This window comes from Pediculus humanus, genomic scaffold (genome assembly GCF_000006295.1).
Source record: "Pediculus humanus corporis 1103172108248 genomic scaffold, whole genome shotgun sequence".
Classification (NCBI taxonomy): Eukaryota; Metazoa; Arthropoda; class Insecta; order Psocodea; family Pediculidae; genus Pediculus; species Pediculus humanus.
In genome coordinates, this window is record NW_002987817.1 from 43398 (window position 1) to 56236 (window position 12839).

The window sequence follows — 12839 nt, forward strand, 5'->3', positions numbered from 1 at the left end:
ATATAAAACTGATTAACCTTAGTTGCTTTACTTGCACATTTAATTTGAACTCATTTTCTTTTGTGAACGGGTTTTTTTTTTTTTAAATAAATAAATAGAAAAATTTTTTTTTTCGTAATAATTTCTTGCGAAAAATTGCGAATTAAATTTTTTTTTTTTCGAAAGCTTATAGACGCAACGGTCGATTATCAAACAAAACATTTAATGTTATCATACGGGAGGGGGAGGGGGAGGGGGGAGGAGAGGGGAAAAAAGGTGCAACAATAAAAGAAATAAATTTATTATGATATAGAGATATGATAAATTGATTTATCGCCATTTTTTTTTTTTGCGTAATTATCCGTGTATTTATTTATTTATTTATTTTTTTTTTTTTTTGGAAATTTCGGAACGATAAATAATTTGTCCGGTCAATAAGAGGTCACGCATGTCGGCATGGCTTTGACCAGATGATTTTAAACATGTGTGAACAACTATCATCGTCCTTGCCCTTTGAAAAGAGAATTAATTTTTTTTTTTTTCGCAACCAAATGATTTTTGATGCCACCACCGTGGTCGTCATCAAGACTTTCCAAACGTGGAGAAAACTCATGTTTTAAATTTTTATTTTGTTTTTTTTCCCCTCCCACCACTCCCTTTTAAATGGAAATTTAAAGATGGCGTTCGCAAATTTTCTTTTTTTTTTTTTTTGCATGCGAGAGTCGATGTGTGGAGACGGACATAGTTTTAAAAAATTCTTCTAACGGATTTTATATGTTGTTTTAATATGAGAGATGATGTCCAAAAGTGATATTTTTCTGACATTGGCATTGAACGTGTTAGAGAGAGAGAGAGAGAGAGAAGGAGAGAGAAACGAACGTTGGAGCCAGAAACGTTTTTATTGTCTGTGTGTCCGCCTACGAGTTTTCGTCATTTTTTAGTTTATTTAAATTTTTTTTTTATCGCAAGCTTATTTTATCATCATCATCATCATTATTAGTGTTTTTATATTCAAAAGTTGGTATTTTAAAATTTAAAAAAAAAAAAAAAAGTTATTTTCTTACATCTTTGTTTCCTCGTCTCGTATTTATATTCACGACCTAAATTGAAACTTTTCTATCGTAAAAAAAAAAATTAATTTAAAAGAAACAAAAGCAAACGTAAACAAACGAAAACAAACAAGAAAGCTCAAAGTTTTGGCAAAAGAAAAAAAATTAACTTATTTGAATGATTTTTCTAATAAGTGGTGTAAAATGCAAACGGATAATGATTTGAAAAGAAGGATAATAATAATAAAAAAAAAGCATTTTCACAAAACAAACAAACTTTCATAACAACAACAACAAATAAAATTACTCAACGAAACATTTTTTTTGGACAAAGTCGTAGTAGTGAAATTTCAACTCGATTAAAAAAAAACCTGTTTCGATGTAATATCTTTCTTTCTTTCTTTCTTAACGTGGAAGTTGCAAAAAGAAAAGAAATAGGAAAAAAAAATTATAAGGAAAGGGAAATAAATGTTTGTGATACGACGAGGGATTACGAAAACAAACATTAATAATAGTAATAATAATAATAATAATAAATTGTCGTGGAATTAACTCAAACGGGAAATAAATTCTTCTCTCTCTCTCTCTTTTCATCTCTTGCGATAGAAACTCATTCACTCACTCACTCACTCATTCCTGGTAGGTATTGCGAGCCTCGAATAATCTATGTCATAAGGATATCGTAACCTTAGTCTCGGATTGCTTAACCCGATTATGTTTAAAACCTCTATGCTCTCTCTCTGTCTCTCTCTCTCTTTTTTCTCTCTCTCCTCCCTCTCACCTTTCATTAGAATATCATTTCATTCTTTATTTGTATAGGTGATCTCATTAACATCGGGTCATTGTTGAAAAAGTTGTTCAACCTTGCTTGCGCCTTTTTGTTTAAAAAAAAAAAGAGGGGTCCATAAAAAACCGTGGTGCGGGGGAGAGAGAGGAGGAGAAGGAGGGGAGGGGTATCTCTCTCGTAATGTTAAGATAAGAAAAGCTTTTGCTTCTTTTTTTCGTTTTTTTTTTTTTTTGAGGTTCATTTGCGAAATTTCGTCATTAATAAATGAAAATATTTGTTAACCGCCCTTGTAAAAAAAAAAAAAATTCAATTCGATATTGCGTGATGTATCCCCGCCGGGACATAGGAGGAGGAGAGGGAGGGAGGGGATACACCTTTGTTCATCCGAAATCATATTATCAATCGATTATTTAAATTGTTTCAAAATTAATAATGATAATGTAATTATTTTTATGGAATAATAATATTATTATTATTATTATTATTTTTGATTTGCGTACAATGCAAAGGTAAAATGATAATGATGATAATAATAATAATACTATCACGTTCGAAAATGAGTTCGATTAATTCTTTCTAAAGGTGGGCGATTTGACCTTTTTTTCTTTTTTTTTTTTTTTGTCTCGTTATTAATAACGTGAACTTACAACAAACGCGGTTATATTTCGGTCATTTTCTTTTAGTTATTTCGCATATTAAAATAATAATAATGATAATAATAATAATGATTTCGTCACCCGCACAAATGAATTGATAAAAGAAAATAATAATAATAATAATATGTAAATGATATAATATTTTAAGGTCTTTTGTGTTCAATGACGTTGAAATTGAAAAAAGTCACAAATTTGATTGTTGTTTGTTGTTGTGTTTTTTTTTTTGGGGGGGGCGTGGCTGTTGGTCCGATTTATTTATTAAAAAAAAAAATCATCTGAGAAAAGTCGATAGAAAAAAAATTAGATATTAGGAAAGGTTTTTTAATTGACTGATAATTAATCGTTTGTTTCCTTGCTCGCTCGGGGAGCTAACGATTCAAGGTTTTTTTTTTTTAAGGTGGTAACACTGCCACCGCCGCCACCACCACCACCACGCGCACAAATGAAAATTGTTAATTTGCAAAATTTCACAATACTCACGAACAAAGCCTAATGATTGGCTTTGGCGTACGTGTAAAAAAATATGTTTGTGTGTATGTGCGTGTGTGCGTGTATTATATGTGTATAAGCTTTTTTTGTTTTTGGCGTGCGTTTGACATTAAATGAAATTAATAATTTACTGTTTACGTTATTAGTTTTTTTTTTTTTTTTTTTTTTAAATTTTTAATTTTTAGTCGAATATTAAATTACAAAATTAATGTAAAAAAAAGGAAAAAAATTGCGAATCAAGGAAAAATTTTTGGTTGCGCGCGCGTGAGCTCAAAACAATGACAACAAAACATAAACAAATAAAAATGTTGAATTTTTTTAAAAATTGATTTTCCTCCTCCCCTCTCATCCCCTCCTTCTCTCCCTCTCCTTCTTCTCCTCCCTTCGGGGAGAAAAGAGAAAGAAGAGGGGATTCAGGTATTTGATTCGATTTCTTTTTTTTTTTTTTTCCTTCTTTATCCACGACATTTTTTTTTTTTTTTTTTTTTTTTGTATTTAAATTTTTCTATTCTAATAATTTCGATTTGGGTTTTTGTTTTGTTTTCCCTCTCCCCGCCTCCCCATTCCGACGGAAACATGATACCTGATTACGTGATACTTCTTACTTTGTCCTTACTTACTAATTTTTTTATTTTTTGTTATTTCCGTAAACAAAAATTGGCCACGGTAGAATGATAAATAAAATGAATAAAAAAAAGTGTGTTTGTTTGTTTGTGTTTGTTGTTGTTGTTGTTGTTTTACGCAACAACAAATATAATCCTCGTGTCGCACGGATTTAAAAAAAAAATTATAAATATAAATATGAGATTTTGCAATTTTTTTTGTTGTTGTTCTTCTTCTTCTTCATATTGTATCTATCTATCTATCTATCTATCTTTTTTTTTTAAGGAAGAATAAACGTTTAAAATAAGTTTGTAATAATAATGATAATGATAATGATAAATGAGTAGTAGATGTTGTAAAAAAAAAGTTATTGATAATTTTTTAAAGCGAATTATTTAATAAATTATTATTATTATTATTATTATTATTATTATTATTATTATTTGACAAATTATGTTTTTCTTTTATTTTTTTGACGGGAAGGGCTTTATTATTTAACGACAGGATGTTCATTTTCAACCATTGTTTGCTTCCTTTCGACAAGGCGTTGCGACAAAAGTTGCAAAATTTTTTATTTTCCAATTTTCCTCTCGATTTTCATCATTACAAAAAGAAAAAAATTATTATTATTATTTTAAAATGTTACCTCCATGTGTGACCTATTATTTTTTTTTGAGTGGGTGACGACGACGACGACGACGACGACTAGTAGCAAAGACAAGTTGCAAAATTATATTTTTTTTTTTTTTTTTTACTTTTATAGAAGTGCAACTAGGTATAAAAGGCAGGTATGCCAACAAAACAAAAATAAAAGCAAACAAACACAATCAGGTGTTGTATATGTGAAATTGTAATCCCGACGGTTGTTGCTTTAACTTTAATTTTTTCCGTTTTTTGTTTTAGAACGCATATCAAATTGGAAACGCTTGAAGATGCCGTCGTTTTAGACAATCCTGAAGATGACATGTTGCACGATAAAAGAGGTTGTCCCGCATATGTCAGCCCCGAAATATTGAGGAGTCACGTTCCTTACAGTGGTAAAGCAGCCGATATGTGGAGTTTAGGAGTTATTTTATTCACTATGCTCGTAGGACGGTGAGTGATTATATGCAAAAAAAAAAAATTTCGAACAATTTAAACGACGTACGACGGATGTCAAAATTTTAAATCAGTCACGCCAAAATGATTTGAATTCTAATAATAATAATAATAATAATAATAATAATAATTGGGGAGTTTGTCAACGTTGATGAGAGATGAAATCGAAAGAAAATGAGGAAAAAATAAATTTATTATTAATAATAAGCGAATTCGAAAGCGTGACGTGACGTGACGTGATGTTTGTTCTCTTGTATCACTCGAATTTTTTTTTTTTTTTTTTTTTTGTTTGTTTATGTGAACGAGTTTACCGTGTAATTTCAATCATCACGTTCTGAACAATAATAATAATAATAATAATAATAATAATAATAATAATAATAATAATAATAATAATAATAATAATCGGTGGGAGGGGAGGGAGAGAGAGAGAGAGAAAGAAACTGTTAAAATGTTTTTTTTGAATTTGTCGTATCATTACATTAAATTTTTTTTTTTTTAAATGTTTATTATTATTATTATTATTATTATTATTATTGGTTTCAATATTGTGATTGTTATTATTATTATTATTATTATTATTATTATTATTATTATTATTATTAATCATCATTTGAAAAAGTCATAAAAACTGTCAAAAATCAATTAATTAATTACCGAAACGTAATTAAGATATACAAATATTACGCGGTCGTTTCGTCGTTGCATAAAAACATTTTGTTTGTTGACATTTATTCACCAATTTATGATTCTTGCCCGTCTGTGTCTCACGTTTGTGTTTGTTTGTTTGTCTCCCGGACATTGTTTACGGTGGTGACACGCCGCGTTTATGCGCGACGTTTGTTACAAATGACGCTCGTTACGCGCCCGGTTTTTCGTTCCGAAGTTTTTAACGTTGAGCAAACAAAATTTGTTAATACTTTGTCAAAATCTGGACCATAAATTTTAATCGTGCAATATTTGAAAATTGAAGAAATTTTTTCTCTCTCTCTCTCTCTCACACTCTCTCTCTCTTTCTCTCTCTCTCTCTCTCTCTCTCTCTCTCTCTCTCTCTCTCTTTGACGTAAAAATAATTTTTATTGGATGCTCAAGGTTAACGTTAACTCTTGTTGAAATGAAACGCAATCGAAAGAAAATGTTTTTTTTTTTTTTCCCCTCCCGAATAGTCGTCAATATTAATAATAATAATAATAATAATAAATGTTGAGTTGTTTTATGTTTTTCGGTTGCTGTTGGTTGTTGTCGAATGTTTGGTGACTTGTGAAAACACATCAGTACGGTTTGTTTAAGCTCAATGATTTTTGGAGGTAACAAACACAACAAACACGACGTGTGACACACAAATCGTGATGATTAACGGGTAATTTTCGAATTTAAAAAAAAAAAAATTTCCTGACTTGGAGTCACGCTCACGACTCGTCGTCAATTGAATGTTGTTGGGTGGGTGGGGATGGGGGGAAGGAAAAATTTTTTTTGCGTGACGTTTTTTTTTTTTTTTGTGCGTCACGAAAATTTTTTTTTTACGTTTTTAATTTTTTCTTCTTTCCTTGTGTTCAATAGGTATCCCTTCAGCGATTTAGATCACACAAATTTATTTAAGAAAATTAGCCGAGGAAATTTCAACATACCCGACACGGTTTCAAACAAAGCAAAATGTTTAATAAGGAATTTAATGAGACGAGAACCGAGGGAAAGGATAAGTTCCGAAGATGTTCTCCTACATCCTTGGGTCGTTCAAGACGACGAGGAAACGGAAATCGCCCAGAGGACTGATCAGGTCGTTCCAAACATTGATTAATTACAAAAAAAAAGAAAAAGAAAAATGAACGACGACGATTCGGTGGTAGAAAAAGAAGAAGAAGAAGGAAAATTGGTGTGACACGTTCAAAGTTATTATCATCATCATCATCGCCATCGCCACCATCATCGTCATCGTCATTACGTCATAGTCGATTATTTTTTGTTCTGTTATTATTTACTTTTTTTTTTTTTTTTTTGTTTAAAATCCTTATGAAAAATCATCATCCCCGTTTGTTGTTTAATTTTTTATTTTTTTTGTTGTTTGCACGGAGAAAGTTTGTTTGTTTGTATGCGTTGCGGTTGTCGTTGTTGTTGTTGTTGTTGTTAGTGTTGAGTAAACAAAAAGAAAATTTTTACAATTTTTTTTGGTTGGAAAAGATTTTTTTTACGACGAGGGAGGAGGAGTTTTTTTTTCTTATTCTCTTGCGATAGAATTTCGGGGATTCCCCGCCCTCGTTCCCGCCCCCGCCTCGTTCCCTCCCGATTTCCTCTCTGGAGGAGAAAAAAATAATTTTCTTCGCGGTTTTTTTTTTGTTATCATTAAAACGCGTGGGATGATAAATTTAGTAACGCGACACATTTTTTTTTATATATATACATTGTTTGTTAAGAAATTATAAGGATTTCATATTTTGGCGCGAACATCATTCAAATTTATTATTATTATTATTATTTTTTTTATTTTAAAAAAATTTTATTTCGAAAGGTTTTATTTAAAAAAAAAAAAAAATTCGTTAAGGTTTTTAGTTGTTGTTTTATTGCGATTTTTTTTTTTTTTAAATGGCGGCGTTTTTTTTTTTTTTTATAAAAGGATTTTTAAATTTTTTTATGCGCGAAAAGTTAAAAATTTTTTCGGCTGTGATATTTGCGAAAGGATCGCGAATCGAACGTACGAATTTTAAAAAATGAATGAATGAAATCGAGACCTTTTTAAGGTTTGCTTTGCACTCACGTGATGCCGGATGCCATTTTCCCCCCGTTGTTGAGTTTTTTTTTTTTTTTTTTTTTAATCCTCTTTTTGCCGGAAACGGAAGGCATAGAGAAATTTTTTTTTTTTTTGTTGATAAATATTTTTAAGGGATGAAAAATAAATAAATAAATAAAAATAAATAAATAAATAAAAAATAATTAATTTATATTAAACGTTTATTTTATTTTATTTTTTTCTGTTAAGGATGATGGCGCGTGTGACGTTTTTTTTTTTTTTTTTAATAATCAATAAATGAAGGAAAAAATTGTTTAATAAATTTTATCATTATTATTATTATTATCATTATTATTATATTATATTTAAATTATTCGATTTCGATAAATAAATACATATTTTTTTTTTTTTTAAAGAAAATTTTTTTATTATTTTTATCGATTGCTTGTTTTTTTTTTTTTGTTTTATTGTTGCCGGATTAATAATAATCAAAAGCGTGCTTTTTTATTATCATTATTATCGTTAAATAATAATAATAATAATAATAATAATAATAATAATAATAATAATAATAATAATAATAAATGTTATTTTCGAATGCATGAGCTTTTTCTCTCTCTTTCTCTCTTTTTCTCTTGTTAAAAAAAATAACTTTGAGATGTTTGTGCCATTTTTTTTTTGTCAGTTTAAGACTAATTAGTTTTAAAAGAAAGAAAGGAAAAAAAAGAAATTAGCTATTATTATTCTTTTAGCATTAAATAGATTGATTGAATGAATGAATGAATGAATGAATGAATGAGTTTTGTGGTTGATGAAAAAAAAAAACTAAAAATGTAAATTATGTGTTTATAAATATTCGTCGTTTGTAAAAATCTACAATCAGACTGTTTGTAATAAAATCAAAATTATTATTATTATTATTATTAAATCGGCCGAACGAATCGTTTCTTAAAAAAAAAAAAACAATCATCGATTAATAATAATAATAATAAAAATAATTTTGTTTGTGCGAAAGAAATATTTAAAAATGAAAATGAAAAAAATTTTCTAAAGCAGAGAAATTAATTATGTTAATTAAATTTAATTAATGTTGAAAGAGTAAACGAGTTGGAAAATAAGAAAATTTTATTTATTAAAAATTGCATTGCGTGACGTCATTAAAATTTTCCGATTCTCTGCTTAGGAAAATTTTTATTGATTATTTTTGCTTAAAAATAAGAAGAAAAAAAAAAAAAATTTTTTTTTTTGTAATTTAGTACAAACTGTACAAATGTATATTTAATAATAATAATAATGAACTGTTCACAAACTATAGTGCTATAATTGTAATTATAATTCTTTTTTTTTTCTCTGTATGATTTTAATGTAAATTTAATATACAATAAATCAATAAATCAATAATAGGTAATGTAAAAAAAAATCAACCCACATAATAATAATAATAATAATATTATTAAAAAAAAAAACATTTTTAATTAATTATTTCCGTTTTATTTTATTTATTTATAACATCTTATAATTTTTTTTTTTTTGTTTATACGAAGATAATAACTAATTAATTAATTCTTTTTTTTTTTTTTTTTAGGCATATTGTCCTACAGCTTCGTTTTGCTTGTTCTCCATTCTTGCTTCTAATTCGGGTCGGAAATGTCGAATGAGACCCTGAAAAGAAAAAACGTGCATGAGAATATTTGTCCTGGTATATGTATACCTGAAACTATGGAAGAAAAAAATGGTTCTTACTTGTACAGGCCACGCGGCTCCATCACCCAACGCGCAAATCGTGTGACCTTCAATTTGCTTGCTGAGTTCCCACAACATGTCGATTTCACCCGGCTCTGCATTTCCAGTTATGAATCTGTGAATTATTTTATTCATCCAATTTATTCCTTCTCTGCAAGGCGTGCATTGACCGCACGATTCGTGCTTGTAAAATTCTATTAAACGCGCTATGGCTTTTACGATGTCGGTTTGCTTATTCATTACTATAACCGCGGCCGTTCCCAAACTCGTCTGAACCGCCACAAGGCCATCGAAATCCATAATTGCTTCCTCGCAGACGCTGCAATCAATAAATGTTTTATTATAAATTTATTCGTTTCGAACGGAGATGTAAAATAAAAACTTACTCTTTAGGTATCAATGGAGTAGATGAACCTCCTGGTATGATGGCTAATAAATTATCCCAGCCTCCGATGACGTCTCCGGCATGAAGTTGAATCAATTCTTTTAATGGTATCGACATTTCTTCTTCTACGGTGCACGGATTATTAACATGACCGGATATATTAAATAATTTAGTGCCGGAATTCCTAGGTCTACCGAAAGAAGCAAACCATGAACCTCCCCTTCTGCAAATGGTTGGAGCGACAGCAACGGTTTCCACGTTAGAGACAGTTGTGGGGCAACCAAAGACCCCAATGTCGGCAGGGAAAGGAGGTTTTAATCTTGGTTTTCCTTGCTTTCCTTCTATCGATTCTATTAATGCTGTTTCTTCACCACAAATGTATGCTCCTGCACCTCTGTGCATAAAAACATCAAAATCATAGCCAGAGTTGCAAGCGTTTTTACCTATCAGGCCTGCCTGATAAGCTTCAGCAATTGCAATTTGCATATTTGAGGCTTCATTATAAAATTCCCCTCTAATGTAAATATATGCAGCTTGAGCACCCATGGCTCGACCAGCTACCAAACAACCTTCGATAAGTTTGTGAGGGTCATTTCGTAGAATTTCTCTATCCTTGCAAGTACCAGGTTCACCTTCATCAGCATTCACAACTAAATATTTAGGTCTTCCATCAGAAGGCTTATTCATAAATCCCCATTTCATTCCGGTTGGAAATCCAGCACCACCTCTGCCTCTTAAACCCGAAATTTTTATTTCATCTACAATAAAAATTTATTAATTAAGTTTAATTATTTACGAATAAAGTAATACCAGGGGGGAAAAAAAAAAAACAAATGTTAAAAATATAAAAGAAATGACCTTTGTAAAATAAGCGACTTACTTATAATCCAATCTGGTCCTTTGTGTAAAATTTCTTTTGTTTTGTACCAATCACCTCTTTTGTAAGCTCCACAAAGTCTCCAATCATGTCGACCATATAAATTTGTAAATATTCTATCATCATCACATAAGGGACCAAATTTAGTCTTTGTTGGAGGAGCTTGAGTAGTGTTATTTCTAGTTTGAGAAGCACAAATGAATTGGCTTGCAGCAGCAACTGCAAAGGATAACAAATGTTACATTTCAGAAGAAGAATAATTAAAGAATCAATAACTTTAAAGTATACAATTAAAATTTAAACTGTATTTTTTAACAAAAGCAAAATAAAGAAATTATGTTTGGAATCTTACCGTGATTTCCCTTAAATATTGAATATCGAGCAATGGTGCCCGCCATTTTGTTGTCTACTGCTAATGAAAGAATTGACGTATATCAGATAAATTAGTAAACCTCTTATCGCAAAATTAAAATGTCTACGTACATTCCTCCAATCAAAAAATTGTCATCTAGAGTAATAAGAATTTTAGGATGTAATCCTGGTCCTATGACACTTCAAGGAACCAACACTTATTTAATTGGAACTGGAAAAAGGTAAGATTTTTTAAAAATATATTACTTTACTTGATTTAACTTCGTTTTTCATTTCAGAAAATAGATTTAAATCAGTGTTGCCAATTGTAAAAAAAAAAAAGTTTTAAAATTTTTTATAACTAAAATTCATACATTTACCGTTAAAAATTTAAAGAAAGAGGTTAGTGAAACTTAAAAATTTTTATAGATATGTAATTTTTAAGTGTTTTTCAAACTTCTTTTAAATTAACAGAACTAATATTTAAAATATTTTAAAAATTAAATTAAATTAAATTTCCATAATTTAGTTTTTGTTAGCTTTCAAATTTTTTTTTTGTCTCGGCGTTATGTGAAAAAATTTTTTTTTCACTCTTTTACCTCCTTTTTTTTTTATATTTTTTTTTGTTAATGTTTTAGAAGGGTTTTATTAGACGCTGGCGATGAAAATGTTGATGAATACATCTCTAACTTGGGACAAGTTTTAAAAGCTGAAAATGCTGTCATTCATAAAATTATTATTACACATTGGCATCACGATCACATTGAGGGAGTGCCAAACGTTATAAAATTAAATGGAAAATGTAATTTGGTTAAATTCAAGAGGCCAGACTTTGAAACTTTATCTTCAAATGATGATTCGATTGAATTTTTAAAGGATGGAGATGTTATTGAAATAGAAGGAGCTAGTTTAAAGTAATTTCATATCAAATATTTCATTAATATTTGTTGAAATTTTTATTTTTACTTTTATTAAAAATGTTTAGGGTGTATCACACTCCGGGCCATACAACTGATCATATTTCTGTCGTGTTGAAAGAAGAAAATGCTTTGTTCAGTGGCGATTGTATTTTGGGAGAGGGAACGACAGTATTTGAAGATTTGTCCGATTACATGACATCTCTAAATGTTATATTAAATCTTAATCCATCTGTTATTTACCCTGGACATGGACCTGAAATAATGGAGCCTATTTCTAAAATAAAATATTACATAGAACATAGAATGCAAAGAGAAAAACAAATCATTGATTTTTTAAGAAGTAAAAATATGAAAGTCACAGCAGAAGAAATTGTTAAAAATATATACGAGGTACAAATCCTTTTTTTTTTTTTTTTGTTAATTTTGTCGTAATGTTTAACATAACCAAAAAAAAAAGGTTGGATTGACATTAATTTTTTTTCATTTTTAGAATATTCCAAAACATTTGATTAAAGCAGCAGAAATTAATGTAAATCATCATTTAAGAAAACTAGAAAAAGAAGGGAAAGTCACTCGTGATGAAAAAGGTTGGATTTTAAAAAAAATTAATTCATCATTGTGAATTCAAATTATTCGGAAACTTTATATTTTTTTTTTTATTTTCGAAACAAAATTTTTTGTTAAAATATGATACATTATTTTATCATAGATTTCAGATTTTTTTTTAAACATCACAGAAATAATAATAAAAATTTTTTAAAATGATGTATTATATTATACAAAATACAATTTTATCGATATTATGTTTTTAATTACTTTTTTAAAAATAATTTTTATATATAACTCTTTTGTTATTAATTATTAATGCCAATATTTTGCCAAATAATTATTTCAGGTGTATAAAAATTATCTCGACCATTACACTATAATATTTTAAGTAGACAGAGATTAAAAAATTTCATAAAAATGAATTCTATCGAATAATGTGTGACACACAATACAAGTTTATCGAGAATTGATCTTGCTTAATAAGAACACTCACTTCGAATGCAGAATGTTAAATTTAAGTTTACCAACACAAACATATCCAAAGTAAGTTTGTTTAATTTTTTTACCTTTTTTTTTTTTTTTAATAGTCAAGGCATAGGTTTTATCATATATTTTTTGAAATTTAATC

At 28.8% G+C, this 12839-nt stretch overlaps 3 protein-coding genes across 3 annotated transcripts; 2 read left to right on the forward strand and 1 right to left on the reverse strand.

The window, feature by feature from the left end:
- Nucleotides 1–4213: 4213 nt before the first annotated feature.
- Nucleotides 4214–6459, forward strand: Phum_PHUM463670 (ser/thr protein kinase-trb, putative; the record flags this gene model as incomplete). The annotated part of the gene is made up of 3 exons (XM_002430083.1): nucleotides 4214–4338; nucleotides 4467–4658; nucleotides 6222–6459. 3 exons carry the CDS (start codon nucleotides 4214–4216, stop codon nucleotides 6457–6459), a joined length of 555 nt encoding a protein of 184 aa, XP_002430128.1.
- A 2508-nt stretch (nucleotides 6460–8967) lies between these two features.
- Phum_PHUM463680 (NADH-ubiquinone oxidoreductase 51 kDa subunit, putative) lies at nucleotides 8968–10789 on the reverse strand (the record flags this gene model as incomplete). Its single annotated transcript, XM_002430084.1, has 5 exons — nucleotides 8968–9048; nucleotides 9130–9448; nucleotides 9516–10272; nucleotides 10395–10610; nucleotides 10744–10789. The coding sequence occupies 5 exons, from the start codon at nucleotides 10787–10789 to the stop codon at nucleotides 8968–8970; spliced, it is 1419 nt and encodes a 472-aa protein (XP_002430129.1).
- A 73-nt stretch (nucleotides 10790–10862) lies between these two features.
- On the forward strand, nucleotides 10863–12284 carry Phum_PHUM463690 (uncharacterized protein; the record flags this gene model as incomplete). The annotated part of the gene is made up of 4 exons (XM_002430085.1): nucleotides 10863–10984; nucleotides 11381–11656; nucleotides 11728–12052; nucleotides 12153–12284. 4 exons carry the CDS (start codon nucleotides 10863–10865, stop codon nucleotides 12282–12284), a joined length of 855 nt encoding a protein of 284 aa, XP_002430130.1.
- Nucleotides 12285–12839: the final 555 nt, after the last annotated feature.